This window comes from Littorina saxatilis, linkage group LG14 (genome assembly GCF_037325665.1).
Source record: "Littorina saxatilis isolate snail1 linkage group LG14, US_GU_Lsax_2.0, whole genome shotgun sequence".
NCBI lineage: Eukaryota > Metazoa > Mollusca > Gastropoda > Littorinimorpha > Littorinidae > Littorina > Littorina saxatilis.
Window position 1 is genome coordinate 24,972,954 of NC_090258.1, and position 22,103 is coordinate 24,995,056.

The 22,103-nt window shown below is 41.4% G+C and overlaps 1 protein-coding gene across 1 annotated transcript in view; it reads left to right on the forward strand.

Moving 5' to 3' along the window:
- LOC138947407 (uncharacterized) overlaps positions 1 to 22,103 on the forward strand; it is an 83,527-nt gene that overhangs the window by 48,510 nt on the left and 12,914 nt on the right. The window contains exons 32-49 of the mRNA XM_070318863.1: positions 197 to 394; positions 834 to 1,082; positions 1,720 to 1,927; positions 2,150 to 2,316; positions 3,828 to 3,990; positions 4,742 to 4,977; positions 5,538 to 6,071; positions 7,683 to 7,811; positions 8,839 to 8,967; positions 10,869 to 10,997; positions 11,842 to 11,970; positions 12,354 to 12,614; positions 13,143 to 13,259; positions 14,076 to 14,204; positions 14,700 to 14,819; positions 15,674 to 15,796; positions 18,936 to 19,196; positions 20,539 to 20,799. Coding sequence (XP_070174964.1) covers positions 197 to 394; positions 834 to 1,082; positions 1,720 to 1,927; positions 2,150 to 2,316; positions 3,828 to 3,990; positions 4,742 to 4,977; positions 5,538 to 6,071; positions 7,683 to 7,811; positions 8,839 to 8,967; positions 10,869 to 10,997; positions 11,842 to 11,970; positions 12,354 to 12,614; positions 13,143 to 13,259; positions 14,076 to 14,204; positions 14,700 to 14,819; positions 15,674 to 15,796; positions 18,936 to 19,196; positions 20,539 to 20,799 — 3,543 coding nt within the window. The remainder of the gene's footprint in view (positions 1 to 196; positions 395 to 833; positions 1,083 to 1,719; positions 1,928 to 2,149; positions 2,317 to 3,827; positions 3,991 to 4,741; positions 4,978 to 5,537; positions 6,072 to 7,682; positions 7,812 to 8,838; positions 8,968 to 10,868; positions 10,998 to 11,841; positions 11,971 to 12,353; positions 12,615 to 13,142; positions 13,260 to 14,075; positions 14,205 to 14,699; positions 14,820 to 15,673; positions 15,797 to 18,935; positions 19,197 to 20,538; positions 20,800 to 22,103) is intronic.

Here is a 22,103-nt window from a genome sequence, read left to right on the forward strand (position 1 = left end):
TGAATCACATAATGATGTGATAGTGCCGTCTGTCGTCCTGAAATGTGTAGAGATATCATCTTACAAGAGGAGCACTGTTTTTTGGAAGGGAAAACAAATGTCCACACAATCTGTTTGATAAATCGTCGAAAGTATCCCTCCCAAGCCTAATCTCTAAACTTACCAACTTAATCCACGATGATGTTTGTTTTCTCAGAAATCCAGCTGACCATTTCCATTGGCTACAAGTCTCTGGACATCTCCATTAGTCTTCCACTTCAGTACCGGAACCTCACCAAAGGTCTGCTGGGAAATTTTAACGGGGTCAAGGAAGACGACTTTGTCCTTCCCAGTGGCACGTCCTTGAACTCTGACCTCACAGATCGACAGATATATGTAGACTTTGGACCTGCATGTAAGTCAAAGGCTTCAGATTGCACGAACATGCACACCTTCGTAGCTGTAAAGACAAATGTCGTCTTTGATTATTCAATAGTAATCTTGGACTCTGTGCTGTTGTTACTGTTTATGTTGGTGTTCTTGTGATTGTTGTTGTTTGTCAATGTTGTGTTTTTTTTTACTTCCCTGTTTGTATGAATGTGACAGCAATAACATGTTTCAGACAGAATAAGATGAGATAAACATTGAATGTCAATTTTCAAGCTTACATAAAGATGTAAAATTGTGTCTTCACAGACATAATGTGTTCTGTGTTAAAGCTACCACAAATATGTTTTCTCCGTTTAAACACAAGCACCATCGATTATGTCTCCTAACGTAACAGTTTACATACCCACAAATGAATAAATCTCTGCAATTGTCTCAGTCCAAATGTTGCTCCCTATTTCTACCAGGGGCTGTAACAGCAAGGAACTCAGTCATGCGTTACGGGCCCAGGGAGGGACCAGAAGACTTTGCTCATCCGGAGTTTTCCCCCATATTTCTGGACGAGGTTGCCATGGACACCAGACAGGCTGCAGAAGACCTGTGCGGTGCTACCAACGTGGCCTGTATCTACGACTACGTCGCCACCGGCAGCGTCGCCATCGCCAACGCAAGTGGAAATACCGCCAACGCTGCTGAGGAGAGGGAGAAAGTTACAAGTGAGTACAAATAAATTAGTTGTGAAATTGTCTTATTCGGCCGATTATTTGGTTGTAGTGTCTAAGCTTTGTTAAATCCACGTTGTTTACCACTACATTCTGTTTTCTTTCCATCGAGGACAACACGAGAGATTTTGAAAAGAGATTTTGCTGTTTATGAAAGAGATCTGTGCATGTATGCATCTATCTTATGTGAAATGTAGAAGTGGCCAACATGGTTTATTTTGCCTTTTCTGTGCTTTGACCCAAGGGACATAGCTTGATAGGAAGAGTTTGTTTGTTTGCTTAACGCCCAGCCGACCACGAAGGGCCATATCAGGGCGGTGCTGCTTTGACATATAACGTGCGCCACACACAAGACAGAAGTCGCAGCACAGGCTTCATGTCTCACCCAGTCACATTATTCTGACACCGGACCAACCAGTCCTAGCACTAACCCCATAACGCCAGACGCCAGGCGGAGCAGCCACTAGATTGCCAATTTTAAAGTCTTAGGTATGACCCGGCCGGGGTTCGAACCCACGACCTCCCGATCACGGGGCGGACGCCTTACCACTAGGCCAACCGTGCCGGTGATATAGGAAGAGAGTCAAAGTCTTCTATAAATACAATCAAAGAAAACGTTTCCAACTTTCAGAAAACACTGTCCCTCTTCTAACATTTAACGGAACTATAAACGGGACCTCAGGAGAGACCTTGAACTTCAACCTTCAAGGTCATGACCCAGACACTGATGACGTTTTGAGTTATCACGTGGTTAATGACGGGGATGGCGCTGTACAGGTGAACTCACAAACTGGTGACGTCACTCTCAATCTGGATTCCACCAAACCTGTCAGCTTGAGGTATGTTTAACATGACGATTTTTTTTTTAATTCAGTGTGAACCTCCATGAACATGTTTTTTTTAGAGAAATCAAGGATATTCATTTTTTTTTAGCATGGAGCCATGTGTGTGTCGTTTCTTAATATCAGACACATTGTTTTGGTCTTGTTGGTTAAACTGTAAACAACACCTAAAGGCATTTTACCTGCCAGGAAAAGACGCTCAGTTGTTTTCTCTTTCAGTTTCTATGCTGTAGACTCTAACAACGTGCAGTCCCCAATCCGTGACGTCACAGTGATCACGTGCTCAGGCTGCACCAATCACGGGACGTGTGACTTCAGCAGAACCACAGTGTCAGCAGTAACGGGCTTTCTGATTGCTGCATGCGACTGCGACCCTGCCTGGACTGGTGAGCGATTGATTAAAGATGTGGTATTTCTGAGACCATTTGGGGGAAGTTTTCTTGTGAATTTAACAGTAAGAAGTCTAAGGGACGTTCGCTGTGGTGTAATTTAAACAATAACCTAAACCTCAGTTGCTGCAGACAAACTTCTTCTTGTCCCGATTCTCTTTTTACCGACTTAATTTTGTCGGTTCTAAAAATCATCCATAACGCCTGCGGACGAAACCCGTGGAAATTTAAGTAAGGCCAAAAAAAAAAATTGTCTGTTTAGGGTAACATGACCAAAAAAAGTAGGGTCGGTAGGTAGGTACGTTTTTTTGTGTGTTTTTTTTGTTGTTTTTTTTGTAAATGCTATGTTGGCTGAACATTCACTTCTTATATTTGATGAATACATGTTTCAAAACTAACGTATAAATAAAACAGAGAGAAAGGGAGAGAAAGAAACGCCAAATGTCTCTTTTTAGCATTTTTACCTCTTTTTTTTTTCTTTTTTTTTTTGAAATCAAAAAAAAGTTTTTGGGTCGGCGCCAAATCGATAGGGTCGGTCGGGTTACCCTAAACAGACATTTTTTTTTTTTGGCCTAATCTAGAAAATGCGTGGACGATTTTCCGCTCTCAGGGTCAATAAAGTGGCACAGAAACAAAAACAAAGACAGTGCAAGGAGAAATTATAGTCAGCAAAGAGTACGCAAACAGCTCGTTATATATTTGAATTACTGAACGTTCAAACACTAATGTCTAAGTATTTCTGGTGCGCTGTGGCATAATTACAAACCCCAGACCGAACTGATAGCTTACGGAGGTCGAGTTGAGACCCTTTTTGGGCCATGAGGATGAATACCCCTTTAACTAATTACTGGATGTAAATTTTAAAACCGAGAAGCCTTGATTTTTCTTTCCATGGCGTTTTTGTTTTCTTTTACACTGCCAGTCATTGCATGTCCTACAGGTACAGCAGATCTTGCTAAGGATTCCTGCACTCTGAAATCATCGTTTGATGTAATTGGATTTGGATTTGGATTTGGATAAGATTAACAGTCCAGTGAGGTTACCCTCATGGAAATTCGGGCTGCTTTCTCCCCGGGGAAAGCGAGCTGCCATACACACGGCGCTACCCATATTTTTTTTTTTTTTTTTTTTTTTTTTCCCTGCATGCGTGTATTCATGTTTCCTGAGACTTAATGCCGTGTGAGATGGAATTTTTACAATAACATGAAATTAAGAAATTCAAAACACAAAAAAACATTCACATGAAATGACTGTAATCACAACCATTGGAATACAGTGGCACCTCCCTGGTTAAGACCCCCAGTTTAAGACTTCTCCCTTTGTAATTAAGACCTCAATTTGTCAGATTTTTTTCTCATACCATCTGTATATTTACCCTCCTTTTTAAGATCGGGTTATCAACGATTTTTAAAGGTCTTAAAATGGGGGACCCACTGTAGTTTCAATATTGTTAAATTTGCAAGTGCGGTATATTGATGATATGCAACTTTATGAATGTGTAATATCAGGCGATAACTGTGACGAGGACTATGACGCCTGTGAGGAGAGTCCCTGTGACGTACACCAGGTCTGCACTGACCTCACGCCGGACCAGCAAGGCGGAAATGACGTAGGGTTCACGTGCGCCGGATGTCCTGACGGGTTTCATACCGACCCTGATGATTCCACCAGGTACCAAGCAAAATCATCAATGAACATTCTGCAAAAAAGACCAATTTGCAAAAAAGACCAATTTGCAAAAAAGACCAATTTGCAAAAAAGACCCATTTGCAAAAAAGACCCATTTGCAAAAAAGACCCATTTGCAAAAAATGAGCAATTCGGATTAGCACTTGTGACAGAAACCTTACCTCGCCGGCATTTTGCATGCGAGATTCATCGACGATTTTGAGATAAGTTCATTATTTCTATCATAAGATTCCGTCTGTCTGTTTGTCACTTAAAAGACCCCTGGGTCCACGTACTGTAGATGTAACGGTTCGTTTTGTCAATAACTAACCGTTCCAATAACCTACAGCACTTTTTTTTTATTGTGACAGAAAGCTGTTTTGTGTGTGTATAACAGCACTCTCATGGGGTTAAGAGAATGTGTAATTAGCTCGATTTGGCTGTTTGTTGTCTACATTTTCTGTTTTAAAGCAAAAAGACTGAAATATTGCACTTACACAAAGAAAAAGACGTTTTTTATGCTTTATTATAAGTGGTGTTTTGGTGATTTCTCTTGGGGATTCTTATCCGGAAGGTAATCTTAGTAGAGATAATAAATTAATGACATGTCTAATAAAAGAAAAGTCTGACAATTTTTTCTTCAAAAGTCAAATCTAGAAACGATAAAAAAAAAAGCAACGACAAATAAATCGTAGATTTAAACTAATTTATTTGCTAAGTTGTTTTCTGTATTGTATATTATTTCATCCCTAAAGGTGCATCGACATAGACGAGTGTTCTCAGCAAACCAACTGCACTCACCTGTGCACCAACCTACCTGGCTCTTACAAGTGTGCCTGTCGTGACGGTTACCGTCTGAGCAGCGATGACGTCAACTGTGACGACATCAACGAATGTGCAGAGAAAACTGACGGGTGTCAGCAGCAGTGCGTCAACACAGATGGCAACTTCCAGTGTCAGTGTTTCTCTGGATACACGCTTTCTAGCAAAGGTAGGCCATTTTTGTTGGTGTAGTTGTTTCATTTCATTTCATTCACTTTATTATCCTATGATTGGGAAATTCGGGTCGCGGTACCCAGGTGTATGCGTGTTTAGGTGTAATCAGCCACCTGCACTTATGGCAGAATGACCGAGGTCTTTTACGTGCCACTGTGGTGAAACGGGGGTGGAACATGGCTACGGCCTCTGAGTCTGCACACACAGTTATCTGTCTTTCCTTCTGTATCCAAAAGTTGCTCGTTCATTTCAATGCTTGCTATTCTCTCAGGTGCCAGCAGATTGCCTCCGTATAACTCTCACAACTATTGTTACGCATGTCGTGTGTATTTAGAGTACTTACTTCCCTTTTTTTCTCGACTTCATGCCGCGTAATAAGGCCGAACACAGAGTGACGCATGTCACTTTAGGGGTGGACATCTCACTGTTTGTTCCCTCTGAAGTGATTGGCTTTTCCACTGATTTGCATGATCAGACTAGGCTCTTGGCTTGTGGTTAAAAGACAACGAAGGTGAGTCACACGAACACTTGTTGCTCTCTATTCCATGTGTAAAGGTAGCTGCGAGGCAAACAGCACCACTAATGACCTCTGCAGCAGCGCTAGCTGCGACCATGGCTGCACCCCCACCAGAGATAACAGCAGTGACAGCTCTGTCCCACACTGCTTCTGCTTCAATGGCTACACGCTGGATCCAGCCAACAACAGATCGTGTGTCGACAGAGACGAATGCTCGGAGGGTGTGTGCAGCCAGTCTTGCACCAACACTCAGGGCAGCTTCGCCTGCACGTGCTACACAGGTCACGTGATGAGCAGCGACCAGCGCACGTGCAACCCCTGTCCCAAACTTCGCTACGGACCGGAGTGTCGTCACACGTGTGAGTGTAGTGGGCGTGGCCTAAGTTGTCACCCCGTCACCGGCTGTGTCTGTCAGTCAGGCTGGACCGGAAGTCAGTGTCAGGATGACGTCAACGAGTGCGAGGAGAGCCCGGGTGTGTGCGGGGAGGGCAAGCGGTGTGTCAACAACAACGGGTCTTACGCCTGTCTCTGTCCTGACGGCTTCACTGACAACTCTGAGGGTGTCTGCCAAGGTGTGTATGTGTGTGTGTGTGTGTGTGTGTGTGTGTGTGTGTGTATGTGTGTGTGTGTGGGTGTGGGTGTGTGTGTGTGTTACCTAGTTTACAAGCAAATAAGTACACAGGCAAAACACTTTCTGAAACATTCTCTTTTAAAAATCAGGTTACGACCAAAGGAAAAGTAGTTAATTCAGATCATATATTTTTACTATCAATGCAGCTAGAGGAATCAGTGACACTCTGAATTTCTTGTTATCGCAGCTATAAAAACACTGATTTGTTGTTGCTGATGTCAATGAGTTTCAAATATAATACATGTAATACATGTAGAATCAAATGGCGATGGGAGCGAACACAGTCACTATTCATGTACTATAAACGCTACGGTATCAGATAAAGACATGCTTCAGGTTTTATCTCAAAAATAAATTGAAAACAATGTCATAGTTATGACAGTTAAGTTAGCAATGTATGTAATTATACATGTTAAAAACAAAAGACAAGATACTAAAACGTCCTGGAAAAACTTCATTCTTAAGCATTTTATTACAATTGTTTTGTTTTGTTTTGTTGTAAATAAAAAACATACTGTCAACCGCTCGACCCTTCGACAGTCTTTACACAAACTGTACGTGTAGGCAAGGAAAAAACTCTTCCTACTTGTGTAAATAGCCCGTCTCCACTGGCACCGCTATTTACACAAGTCTTCGTGTAGATAGCCTTTGAAAGGCTATTTACACAAGTAATTGTGTATATAGCGATGTCAGTTAGGCCGGGATATTTACACAAGTTAAAAAAAATGTATACCTTGTGTAAATAGCGTTGTTTCCCTTGGTCAGAAGTACTATTTAGGCCTTGCTATTTACACAATTAGGAAAAGTTTCCATTGTCCGGTATAGTGGTTTATGTCCTGGCATGCTCTTTGTTTTTGCTTCAGCTTCCGGATATTTGTTTTCTGTGCTACAAATTTATAAATGTTGCATAGTGAACTGTTATAACTATCAATTGTTTTGGACCTTTCTTGCTTGTGCATGTCTTTATCTGATTCCGTAGCATTTATAGTATAGTGTAGTTTTAGTATATTTGGTACTGATTTATATCAAGTTACACTTAGTCAATTGTGACTAAATGTCAGGGCTACCAAAACTGTGCGTCCCTGTGTTGTATACTAGAAATGTATGAATATTGGTCCCACTACGCACTCATTTTGAAAAGAGTGTGACCTGGGACACACCAAATTTGCGTTACCATGCGCACTGTCGGTACTGATGCGATCTTCAGGTACTTTCCACACAATTTGAATAAGTAGGTACACTTGGCTGGATTTTCAAGAGGAGAAAAAATATTTCTTGCGGATCTGCATTTTTTGACTGGTGGATCTGTTTTGACGCGAATTTACGGACTAAATTTAATCGATATGCCAACAACACCTTTGCAGAGGTCTCACAGAAAAGTTTTCTTGATTTAGGGACCCGCCAGAGTTGTAATTCAGCGTCCCGGGACCCTCTAGACGGATCATCTGTGGTGAGCCCTGAACACACAGAAAAGTATTCTGGTACATCTCTGCTGTCAAGGCAGCTACAGAAAAAAAGTAACATTCTGATTTTGTTGTTCTTGTTGGTGCAGATATTGATGAGTGCAGTGAGGGGTCCACGCTCCACACGTGTGGAGAACTAGAACAGTGTCACAACGTTCCTGGCTCCTTTTATTGCACGTGCAACAAGGGATACACACGTGGAAATGGACAGTGCACTGGTAAGTGTGAAAGAGAAGATCCATTAAGAAAATGTGACGGTCCATTTTTGTCTTGACATAAACATGGGAATTGTCTCTGGGCACAACATCGTGGCATGCAGGGTTCCAACATAAAGACAACGATTAATAATCCATAATTGTACACGTAAAAGCAATCAAATCAACAATAGCATTTAGGTTTTAAATATTCAGTCGACTAAAACAGCAAAGAGATGCTTCTACACAGAGAAAACACACAAAAGTATTAACGCACACACACAACTAGATGTTATCTTGATAGTGTAATACTATTTTTAAAAGCCTATGCTTTTCTAAAAGTATTGGTGATATGGCTCTTGTGATGACAATATAAACTTAGCAACAAAAACAATTGCAACAAATTAATTTCGCCCCCCAAATTAAAGCACTATTTACCGTGTCATTTCATTCAAACTTGTTATGCCATTTAAGGCCGTCCACTTAAAGGCATATGTACGCGCTCCCGTGTTTACAAAGTGTAGTTTGCCCATAATCGATGTCAAACGCACCATAAGACCATGTAATGACGATATGTCGCCATGCGCGGACCATATACATGCATTACAGCTTGTTTTAGAGTCTCAAAAACTTTGGATGTAAACAAAGACGCGGAGTTATTTCCCTTGCGTCAACGCTACCTCTGTTGGCAAATCTATAAATAGGACGATCCAGATCAAAATGAAAATTAACATATCTCAACATTGAAGGGGTCCTAGACCACAATATTTTGCAGGGAACTTAATTTAGCATGTCTCCCGCTGTTGGTAAAGCAATTAGCGTGTATAGTCATCGAGTACATATGGCTTTAACTATCTGACACACCTTTTGATCAAAGATTCCTTTAACAGGGATCAAGTGAGACCGCCCCTCAAATAAAGGTACCCCCAAAATCGACCTGACAAAACAAAACGTAAGGTGCCAATTAAACAATCGACGAACATTCATGATAGGCATAACTTGTCAACTTGAATGTTTTGATATCGCTTCACGCCTCTTGTTTCCTTTCCAGACCTAGACGAGTGTGGCAGCACCGGTCAGAACCAGTGCCAACAGCAGTGTAGCAACGTTCCAGGCTCCTACACCTGTCAATGTCGCTATGGTTACAGGCTGAACGTCGACAGGGTTTCCTGCAGTCAGGGTGAGCACAGATGGGTTTTTTTCCTGACCAGATTTACACGAGTTGCTTTTTTTTATTTTTTATTTAAATGCGAGAGAAAATTAGGTCCCTGCCCCGTCGCGATATAACCTTCTTGGTTGAAAACGACGTTAAACACCAAATAAACAAATAGGTCCCTGCCAGACTACTTTGACACGATCTCATTTACATGATATACTAACGTGTGATTAGATGGACTGGGTGGCCGAATGGTAACGCACTTGCGCTCGGAAGCGAGAGGTTGCGTGTTCAGGCCTGGGTCAGGCCGCAATTTTCTCCCCCCTTTCCTAACCTAGGTGGTGGGTTCAAGTGCTAGTCTTTCGGATGAGACGAAAAACCGAGGTCCCTTCGTGTACACTACATTGGGGTGTGCACGTTAAAGATCCCACGATTGACAAAAGGGTCCTTCCTGGCAAAATTGTATAGGCATAGATAAAAATGTCCACCAAATACCCGTGTGACTTAGAATAAAGTGTAAAAAAATTCCATCTCACACGGCATTAAGTCTCAGGGCTTGGAAACATGAATACACGCATGCAGGAAAAAAAAATGGGTAGCGCCGAATACTGTATGGCAGCTCGCTTTCCCCAGGGAGAAAGCAGCCCGAATTTCTGTGAGGTTACCCTCATGGACTATATAAAATCTTATCTCTTATGGTTTAGTTATGTCATGGGTGGTCTCTCTCACGTATGTAGGAGACAGTTTTCTTCAGGAGGCTTATTCATTTATTTTTGCTTGATGAGTATAGGGGTGAGCGCATTTTCGGCCATCGTATCAGCACTCTCACTTTAACCACCTGAACTTAACTGTGTTTAGGTTGTAAGACATTTTTAAGATATAGTCATCAGTTTAGAAAAAAAATAGTACTGTAGGCAAAATAATGCTGAGGATTAATAGTAGGCTACCTTAGAGGCCTACGCTTGGCTCATACAGATTAACCTGCCATGGCGACCATCGGCTACCTTAGAGGCCTACGCTTGGCTCATACAGATTAACCTGCCATGGCGACCATCGGCTACCTTAGTGGCCTACGCTTGGCTCATACAGATTAACCTGCCATGGCGACCATCGGCTACCTTAGTGGCCTACGCTTGGCTCATACAGATTAACCTGCCATGGCGACCATCGGCTACCTTAGAGGCCTACGCTTGGCTCATACAGATTAACCTGCCATGGCGACCATCGGCTACCTTAGAGGCCTACGCTTGGCTCATACAGATTAACCTGCCATGGCGACCATCGGCTACCTTAGAGGCCTACGCTTGGCTCATACAGATTAACCTGCCATGGCGACCATCGGCTACCTTAGAGGCCTACGCTTGGCTCATACAGATTAACCTGCCATGGCGACCATCGGCTACCTTAGAGGCCTACGCTTGGCTCATACAGATTAACCTGCCATGGCGACCATCGGCTACCTTAGAGGCCTACGCTTGGCTCATACAGGTTAACCTGCCATGGCGACCATCGGCTACCTTAGAGGCCTACGCTTGGCTCATACAGATTAACCTGCCATGGCGACCATCTCTCGATAAATACCAGCTGCCCATAACGACCATCCCAAAGAAACGCGTTTTTTCTCTATAATTAACTTTTCCACAGCGACCAACTGTCTATAACGATCATTTAGCCTGTCCCTTGGGTGGTCGTTATAAGCTGGTTTGACTGTATCTAATCAAAGTAGTCCGATTCAGTCAAACCTGCTTATAACGACCATCCAAGGGATAGGCCAAAAGTAGTCATCATAAGCAGGTTCGACTGTTTTTAAAGTATTCCGATACTCAAACCTGCTTATAACGACCACCCAAGGGACAGGCCAAAAGTGGTCGTTGTAAGCAGGTTCGACTGTATTTAATGAAAGTATTGACCAATGTCCATTTCAGTGGCCGATGTGTGCGCGGAGTTTGAAGGGCTGGACTGTGACCATGGGTGCTCTCTGGACGATGATGACCGCGCCTTCTGTTTCTGTAGCATCGGGTTTGTGCTTGGTTCGAATCTTCAGTCGTGTCAAGGTGAATAGCATTCTTCATTATTAGTGCATTATTAGCTTGCGTGCACTCTGAGTCTCTCACTGTGCGTGTGTTTGTTTGTGCGATTTAGCTGTGTATTGTGTTAGCCTAAAGCCTTAGAACCTTGGAGTGAATTTCTTCGCTAAACATCTTACGGACTCGGAATCATTCTTGCTAATCAAAGTCTTGAGGGTGAATGTCGCTTGCTCATTTCAATGCTTGTCGTTCTCTGAGGTGCCGGGAGATTGGTTCCGTTTAACTCTCGCTTACTCTTGTGCACTTTGTCATTATGCATTTAGAGTGCTAACTTCCCTTTTCTTCTCGTGTCTTGCTGACCATGTAGGTTAATGGATGATAAGACTGAGTTTTGTCTAGGTCTTCCTAAACCTAAAGCTTTTCGTATGCAAATGTGTTATTTTATCTACCGTCGAATTTACATTGGACCAAATGCGTTTTGATGTCATGATTAGAAGGTTGAATGGAGATGAAATTAGAACTCGATTCGTCTTGTGTGTAAGAATAGGAACCAGGGACTACAGGCGAGGAGAAACAGATAGCTATAAAAATTTACTCACCAGAAACATGGACAATAAAAAACGAACAAGAACAAGAAATCCTAAACGTTTTTTATTGTCCATGTTTCTGGTGAATACATTTGCGTTGTTATCTTGTGTGTGTGTAAGAAATCGTTTCATTCGCTTTAATAATTAACTTCAAATGTCATTATTCGTTTTAAAATACAAAGTTCATAGGCTCTTGAGATTTCATTGATACTGTCAAATGCGTTTGGGATATTCCTGATTAGGTGTAAAGTTACGCTTGCACATGGAATTCCATTTTTGATCAGACGAAGACGAGTGCAGCCTGGGGATCGCAAACTGCAGTGCTAACAGTGAGTGTGTCAACACACAGGGCAGTTACACGTGTCGCTGTCCCATTGGCTCACAGCTGGAAAATGATGGACTCACATGTCTGCGTAAGTATTTTGCATATTTTGGGTTAGTGTTGTAGTGCAGTAGTCCCAGAGATTCATTAGTTTTATGGTTTCGACTATTGGACGTTATCATCTTCCCTTATTCTCGACCTACGTTACACCCCGTCATCAATCTTAAAAACATGTATATATTATATACTGTTCTTGTACAAATATCAACTCTTTTATTTGTTTGTACCATTTTTTTTAAGACCTCTGTCATTGTACAGAATTTTTTACAACAGTTGAATAATGACTGAATGAAAAGTTTAGAACTTTAGTCTAATAGAATATTGGAGCACTGAACTTTCATCAAAAGATCAATTTGAAAGCATTGGTTGAATGAGGATTTAAAACTTGCGATTACTTCGTCCATATTTGTCAAGCATGCCCAACTGGTACATACGGAGAGAACTGCACAAAGTCCTGCGCCTGTGGCCTTGGCGCCTCCCGCTGTGACGTCACTACCGGATGTGTATGCAAATCAGGATGGACGGGAGAGCGGTGCGATCAGGACATCAATGAATGTGACACGGTGCAGACCCAAGAAGAGTGCCTGGCGCAAAAAGCCCACTGTGTAAATGTACAGGGGGGATACAAGTGTAGCTGTGCACCGGGTTACAAAAACGTCAGCAACGTTTGCCAAGGTAAAAAAAACAAAAAACAAGGACCAAAAAGAACATTCTTTTAAAACGAACAGTTTACCTGCTTGGTAATAAAAACTCATAATGGAACTCAAGAGCTGAAACCAGAATAATAAAATGCCAAAAACCAAGTCAATTGCATGTACACAGTTTTGTTGTCCATGTGATTACTGTTTTTATTTAAAAAGCAATGCACCCTGCCATTACTCTACAAAATAAAGAGTTTCTTGGCAAGAGATCGTTTTTGATAATCGGCATATATATGGGTGAACGCCTGGAATTGTAATAGCACAGGAACAATGATGATTATTAAAAGTAAAAAGAAAAGAATGAGAACGAGTGTAACAGATTTCTTGAAGACCTTTGCTTGTACTCTGGAGTTACTCTTGAAAATTAAGCATATTGCAATTTGTTTAAGGTACAAAGCTCTGAGTAATAGGCTACAAAAGAAGCATCATTCACGTTCAGGAACAACGCTTTTTACATTTAGTCAAGTTTTTTCTTTTCTGTTCCTTTCTTTCTTTTGTTCAGACGTGAACGAGTGTGAGAACAGCCCGTGTGAACAGCAGTGTGAAAACTCTCCCGGCAGTCACCGCTGTCTATGCAACAAGGGGTTCTCTTTCAACGTCACTTCCGGAAACTGTGTCGGTAAGTTTAAAGTACTATTTGACGAATACAAAAAAATACTGAGCAGGCTGCAAATTTAGTCATGAGCGAATTTCAAATTAAGTACATGTAATAACTTAAACTTAGAGTGGAATTATTGATTGTATGAGAAGCTGGATGGACTAATTGCATGGGTACTGTGTTGTAATGGTCTTGCGTTAAGTCTTGGAGTTCATTTCAATAATGAGTAGGTGAATGACTCATTGACTTATGACAGGCGTGTGTAGGTGATATGGTTGAGTGAATTTGTTGGTTTACACATGTGTTTATTGGCAGTTTGATTTTTTAGATGCGGCCCTAAAATACTCGGTTTTGGGGAAGGGGGAGGGGGGCTGGGGCGTTACAGTTTCTTTGCATTTTTCAACGCTTGAGAGTCTCCAGACTTTGAATACATGTTTATTTTTTTAATCCCTAGACCCTAGAACTAATCAAAAAACATTTCACGGCCAAATCCCACATAGATATTGTTTGTGTATTTTCGTTTTAAAGAAACAACGACTGATGTTTCAATTAAATGCGTTCTTTACTTGGGTAACGCTTTCCTTCCAGGCGTTATTAATAATTCACGGAAATCAGTTCATCAATTAAGTCTTCACGTTATTCCAACACGAAATCGAAGAATGATTCCATATCAAATGTTAGGAACGCTTTTGTTCATTACCATTGTGATACTTGTTTCTTTGATGTCAGTGATTTCACTGACACTATTATATAACAAAAACTGTGTGCCCGTGAACTTTCATCAAACCGAGCGATATTTTAGTGATATTACTGCTACGATATTTCCTCGTTATGTAGATATCAACGAATGTGCGGTGTCAGTGACCAATGAATGCACACAGCGCTGTGACAACACACCAGGCTCCTACCGCTGCTCTTGTGACGTCACGAGTTACGTATTGGACAATGATGGTTTCACCTGCAGTGGTAAGTTGCAAAATCTTAATGTTGCTAAAAAACAAATGTTTAGATTTTTGCATGGAAACAAGATCAATTTTCATGCAGCCAAAAAAAGACACCCTGGATCAGGAATGAGCCATATTCTTTGGTGCCGTGCATTTCTTACCCAAGTCTGGCAGACACTAGTCAAATACATTTTGACATTGGGGTCAAGGTCGGGTAAAAGACAACCAGGAAAATGATCACTGTGTCAAGTGTTTATGAAGCTCGTGCTTTGAAGCTTCAGAAGCTTTTGACGCATTTGATGAACTCCAGAATGTAGACTAGTCGGGTTGACCCTGGTCAAATGTCAAGGTCGGTTTTATGTACAATTACAGACAATCCTCCTTATTTGCACGTATTTGAAGCAAGCAAGAGTGAAGTGAACAGTGTTTTTGTATGCGTGAATATGTCACAGCAGATAATATATTTGTTTATGACGTAGGTGAGTCATATGGGCATTTGCTTGTTTTGTTTTTTCAGCGACCTCAGCGTTGTGCAACAGAACGGACTGCCCGACAGAGAACGGTGGTTGCAGTGAAGAGGAGTGTTTCTGTAACAATGGCTATCAGCTTACCGGCACCAACACTTGTGAATGGATTGGTAAGTCATCGTGTTTCCTTCAGATGATGCTGTAGAATTTGTTTTTCGGATACGCTCACATTATAAACAAACATTCGGAAGTATGTATACGGGGCACATAGACAGAACTGAAATAAAGTGTAATTCAGAATCAAAAATTGATCTTTGAAATACAGCGCGAATGTTTAAAGACCTTCACTGCTTCAAACAAAGATGGTTCTTGGTGGGTTTTTTTAATTATCCTGTCATCCTATTTATCTATGTGGGACAGGTCAAACAATGGAAGAAACAAACTAACAACACATTCTTAGGACCAATACTTTTCTTTGATTTTTGTATTTTGATTACCCCCCGCGGGTTAGGGGGAGTCCCATATTGGTTGGGACGAGAAAGAATTTACCCGATGCTACCCAGCATGTCGTAAGAGGCGACTAACGGTTCTGTTTCTCCTTTTACCCTTGTTAAGTGTTTCTTGTATAGAATATAGTCAATGTTTGTAAAGATTTTAGTCAAGCAGTATGTAAGAAATGTTAAGTCCTTTGTACTGGAAACTTGCATTCTCCCAGTAAGGTCATATATTGTACTACGTTGCAAGCCCCTGGAGCAATTTTTTGATTAGTGCTTTTGTGAACAAGAAACAATTAACAAGTGGCTCTATCCCATCTCCCCCCTTTCCCCTATCCCATCTCCCCCCTTTCCACGTCGCGATATAACCTTGAATGGTTGAAAACGACGTTAAACACCAAATAAAGAAAGAAAGAAAAGAAAGTATTTTGATTTTTCAATGATTTTGCTAACGTTTCGCTTTTTTCATCCCTTCCCTTCTCTTTTAATTCTTGTTTCCTTTTGTCTCTTTTGCGCGTCTTTTTCTCTAGACGAGGATCTGTGTGCGGGCGACTCATGTGAGCAAAGCTGTGCTGAGAGCAGTGACGGGAGGTCTGTGATCTGTAGCTGCGATGATGGATATCTCCTCAACAACGACAAGAGAACATGCAGAGGTATTGTATGGTTGCTGTTGTTGTTGTTTGTTGTTCTTGTTGTTGTTTTCGTCGTTGTTGTTGTCGTTGTTGTTGTTTTCGTCGTTGTTGTTGTCGTTGTTGTTGTTTTCGTCGTTGTTGTTGTTGTTGTCGTTGTTGTTGTTGGTACTGATGATGCGACTTACCTTGAAATGTTTAAAGCTATATGTACTTTGCGAGAAACATCCAATCATGATCGAAATCAAGGATGCCATATGTCTGAGAAGGTTTCTGAATTCCAAGTTTGAAAGTCTCTCATGCTTGGTAATGAGTTGGCAGCTAACCGAGCTACTTATTCAAAATTATTCCCCCCTCTGCTTCTTTACCTCTGTAAACTTGTAGAGCTAGTTATTTTTCGATAATGACCCAGCAACCAAACAAATAACGAGCCAGCAACAGCCTGAATCCTCGATAGTGCAATGGGTTGAGAAGCTGTTCTGTTTCGGTACTACTTTTGCGACTGAAAAGTTCCGAACGCTCTATACGTACGAAGTATACATCTCTGGAGCAAACAATACAAACATACCGCATTTAAATTAACAACTACAGGCCTGAACACATGAATCTCCATATAAAATCCATGAGTTCGGTTGTTTTCTGAATCTAGATCTGCCGTGCACAAACCGTTCATCACAAGCGAATTCCCAAGGAAAGTAACTCATACTCTAGCGACAAGAGTAGTTCCCCTTCTTTTAACGCAGTATCTTCGACAACACTGACTGCAATCCGACGGTCAGTTTTCAACAATATTTCATTTTATAAACAGATCACACGCAACCAAATGCACACATCTCATCAATTTAAACAACATAAAGCGGTTTCATACACTAGTTTCCCTAGAAAACTGAACTTCATACAGTAATTAACGTTGGAACACGGGTGCAAAAGTTCGTCTGCTAGTCCCATTTGACGAAAGAACATTATCCTAAGATAATACTAAAACATAAACAGAACACACAATATCTGCCTTTACCGCCATAGCAGAATAACAGCATATCTGTGTACTTTATTTTAGTCCAAAACAGGGAAACTGACAAGAAGTGTTAACAGAATGGAATGATTTGCACGGAACTATACAACCGCGCATTAATCGATCGCCTGCGCAGGTTGACTGGTTGAGTGATTCGGATTCGATCAAACTTTCGCACAAAAACTCCTGTTTTCTTTGAATAACTGAAGAAAGGAGGAATAAAGAGGTTACACACCTCGTCTCAGTGATTATTAAAAATAATGGTCTCAGTTCGCGGTCATGAAAAAGCTCGCTGAAGCTCGCATTTTTCATGATCCGCTAACTTCGACCATTATTTTTAATAATCACTGAGACTCGGCATGTAACCTCTGCGTATTTCACAGTTCACTGTTTGTAAATAATAAAAATAATATTAAACAAGTCGCGTAAGGCGAAAATACAACATTTAGTCAAGCTGTCGAACTCATAGAATGAAACTGAACGCAATGCAATTTTTCAGCAAGACCGTATACTCGTAGCATCGTCAGTCCACCGCTCGTGCCAAAGGCAGTGACATTGACAAGAAGAGCGGGGTAGTAGTTGCGCTGAGAAGGATAGCACGCTTTTCTGTACCTCTCTTCGTTTTAACTTTCTGAGCGTGTTTTTAATCCAAACATATCATATCTATATGTTTTTGGAATCAGGAACCGACAAGGAATAAGATAAAAGTGTTTTTAAAATGATTTCGAAAATTTAATTTTGATCATAATTTTTATATTTTTAATTTTCAGAGCTTGTTTTTAATCCAAATATAACATATTTATATGTTTTTGGAATCAGAAAATGATGAAGAATAAGATGAACGTAAATTTGAATCGTTTTATACAAAAATTATTTTTTTTACAATTTTCAGATTTTTAATGACCAAAGTCATTAATTAATTTTTAAGCCACCAAGCTGAAATGCAATACCGAAGTCCGGCCTTTGTCGAAGATTGCTTGGCCAAACTTTCAATCAATTTGATTGAAAAATGAGGGCGTGACAGTGCCGCCTCAACTTTTACAAAAAGCCGGATATGACGTCATCAAAGGTATTTATCGTAAAAAAGAAAAAAACGTCCGGGAATATCATTCCCAGGAACTCTCATGTAAAATTTCATAAAGATCGGTCCTGTAGTTTGGTCTGAATCGCTCTACACACACACACGCACAGACAGACAGACAGACAGACACACACACACACACACACACACACACACATACACCACGACCCTCGTCTCGATTCCCCCTCTATGTTAAAACATTAAATTTTTCTCTACTTTTTTTTACATTTAGTCAAGTTTTGACTAAATTTTAGTCAAAACTTGACTAAATGTAAAAAAAATAGAGAAAAAAATGAAGGCAAGCAGCCGACTTGACCCGCGGCATGCCGCTTTGTGCTAGTCCTGTTTGCCTTTCCTGAGAACATTTTCCATAAAAATTAATGTTTAAACAAAGCTGATTTCAAGAAATATGAAACATCAAAGAAAGAAACAACAGACCTGGGAACCCATACGATTTCGCCGTATTTTGTACGCATGATTGTCGAGAATACGATCAGTACGGTCAGTGGACAAAAAATACGACGAGAAAAATTCCTAGACAACTTTTCTTCACACGCCCATCCCGAAGCCGATCCAGTATTTTGTCACATGATTACAGTTTTTGTCAGTAAACATTGAAAAAAACATTTGTTTTAAATGTATAGGTAAACTTAATTAACGGTGTGACGGACGCGCGTTTTAATCATGGATGTTCAAACGCTGTGTGGAGTACGCTCATTTTTCTGAAAATACACCAAGTGTGTTTGAGAATACTCGAAGTGCAAAACAGGGGTTCCCAGGTCTGAAACAATGAAAAACCCGATCACCACATAAGCATAGGTCACACCAACTTTCCTTGGATTTACAGATGTTCACCAACACTTAGCGGATCATGGAAGGCGCGAGCTTGTGCGAAAAAATCGCTCACACAAGCCATGATGCTACCGTGGACGCACGCTGGAAGTGTGTTGTGTATTTTCTATGTTGCTTGGGGTATACGCAAAATACACACCCACCTAGTGTACAGGCGGGAAGAATCGGTGGTCAAGGAAAAACGTTCTCTTTTGATCCTCTACTTTGTTGTGTCCCAGAGTGCGCAGCGGGTACCTACGGACAAGGCTGCAGCAGTGCATGCACGTGCAACTCACAAAACACAGTCTCCTGTGACTACGTGACCGGAACTTGCAGCTGCAAGGCAGGCTGGGAAGGCGCGGCGTGTGCTGACGACATTGACGAGTGCGCGTCATCAGGTGTGACGTGTGGTGCCAGTTCCACGTGTCACAACACGGCAGGGAGTTACGTGTGTCAGTGCGAGACAGGATACGTCAAAAACTCCACAGGACACTGTCAAGGTATTTGAGAACTTTGCATTTCCTTCGTAGTGTGTTTTTTCGCAAAGTCAATTTGAGAATAAAAATTCGAAACATATCAACTGCTAGCGTTCCAAATCAAGGACCAAAAGACAAGAAAGGTCAAACAAATTTAACTTTTTTTTCTTCTTTTTTTTCTTCTTTTTTTCTTCGTTCATGGCCTGAAGCTCCCACGTTCACTCACAATTTTGCACGAGTGGGTTTTTACGTGTATGACTGTTTTTACCCCGCCATTCAGGCAGCCATACGCCGCTTTCGGGGGAGTTTAACATTTAATTAACATTTCATTCAAGACAAAACAACAAAATAATGTTGAGAATATTATACCCAACACAATGACGGTTTTATGTTAATTCTGTCGTTGGAAAGAGCTGGTAAAAATGTTGCAGGCGTTTTGAATTAAAAACGGAATTATTCTGACATTTGAATCTCTTGCATTTGTAATTTAAAATCCGATTGTGTAAGGTTGTCATTATTTCAGACCTTTAAGTTAACAACACTAATAAAATATACGCAATGCAGTCCAGCTACTGGCCGATATTTCGATTTTTGTCGGGCACAAACACATATTCAGTTAACCATGTTTTAATAAAAATAAAACAAGCAAGGTATATTATAGGAACGTTTAGTTGTGACAAAACAAACACGATAGTCACTTTAAATAATGTTTTAATTTTTGTCAGAGTATACACCAACTATTACAGGTTTAACATTGAAGCCGCCTTACAAAGAACAAATAAATAGATACATCGTGTGGACTGGGTGGCCGAGTGGTAACGCACTTGCGCTCGGAAGCGAGAGGTTGCGAGTTCGACCCTGGGTCAGGGCGTTAGCAATTTTCTCCCCCCTTTCCTAACCTAGGTGGTGGGTTCAAGTGCTAGTCTTTCGGATGAGACGAAAAACCGAGGTCCCTTCGTGTACACTACATTGGGTATGTACGTTAAAGATCCCACGATTGACAAAAGGGTCTTTCCTGGCAAAATTGTATAGGCGTAGATAAAAATGTCCACCAAAATACCCGTGTGACTTGGAATAATAGGCCGTGAAAAGTAGGATATACGCCGAAATGGCTGCGATCTGCTGGCCGATGTGAATGCGTGATGTATTGTGTAAAAAAATTCCATCTCACACGGCATAAATAAATCCCTGCGCCTTGAATATGTGCGCGATATAAATTGCATAAAAATAAAAATAAAAATAAAAAATAAATCCCTGCGCTTAGAACTGTACCCACGGAATACGCGCGATATAAGCCTCATATTGATTGATAGATAAATAAATATACGATTTCAGAAGCTGACGCAAATGCGTACATTCTTTTCAGAGTGTGCACCAAGTATGTACGGAACAAACTGCGCCCAACAGTGCATTTGTACCACAAACACGGAGTCGTGCAACAACGTTGACGGCGCATGCGCCTGCAAGGCAGGATGGGATGGCACGCGCTGTGAGAGTGACGTCAACGAGTGCCTGACCAACCAGCATAGCTGTTCCGGTGACCACGTGATCTGCGTCAACCAAAATGGCGGATTCAGTTGTGGGTGTGAAGACGGCTACAAAAGCAATGGATCCAACAGTTGCATAGGTCAGTGAATATTTAATGTGAACTTAGATAACAACAAGAGGCGAAGCCTTCAAGGCTCACGTAAGAACTAGACAAACAGTAACACAAACTCAATCACTCCGTCACACATACACACCCACACACACACACACACACACACACACACACACACACACACACACACACACACACACACACACACACACACACACACACACACAGAAAGAGCATAGGTGAAACTGTGCAAGAAAGCGAGACACTAGATCTAGATCTGTCTGTCTGCATGTAGCCTACTTACAGGGACACGACTGCCAACTAGTCTCGGCCCGCTCAAAATAATAATGACCGAGACTTTCAGTACTTCCTTCGCGTGACGTCTAACCCTCTTACGTCATAATGTGACGTCAATGTAATGTGACGTCTTCAAATGTTAGAGTTTCTACCACAGACATACACACGCACGCACGCACGCACATACGCACATACGCACGCACAGACAGACAAAGTTACGATCGCATAGGCTACACTTCGTGAGCCAAAAATGACTGCTAACATTCCAAATTCAGAATGAAAAACAAGAAAGGTAAAAACAAAATTAAAGGTAATTTATTGGAATGTTTAATTTATGACAAACAAAACATTACAATCATGGACAAAGAGACAATGTAAACTTAGCACACACAGAAGTATTGCAACATTCTACATACCCCTACTTAAACATTCAATCCCTTGTCATTTCATTAGACTTTCTATGACATCAAAGGCACTCACTTTGGCTATCTGGCACACTTTTCGGATCAAACATTTCTTTTACAGGCGTCACATGACCGCCACCCAAATAAGGGTACCCCCAAAGGCAACTTGACAAAAACGTAAGGTACCAATTACAAAAAGGACACAAATTCAGAACAGGCTCCACTTTAAGGTTTACAAACGATCGGGAGAAAGTCAAATCAATTCTCTATCAGGGCTCCCCATAGCGCGCGTCCCTGCGTCCTATACGCACTAGAAGCCAAAAACACGTACTAAAAATATATGGAGGGGGTCCCTGGACGCACTAGATTTAAAAAGAGCGGGTCCTAGGACGCACTAAATTTCCTTTATCGTGCGTACCGTAGATACCATTTTCAGACTGCAATCGACACTTCGCAGTACACTATACGTGACCACAATGTTTTATAATTACACTGGGACTTTTCGGCTTTTAGACCCTTGGGACCCTCTAAAATACTGTAGTGGGGGTCCATGGACCCTCTAAAATTGAAAAGTGGGGGTCCCGGGACGCACTAGGCGGGGCATCTGTGGGGAGCCCTGTCTATGCAGAA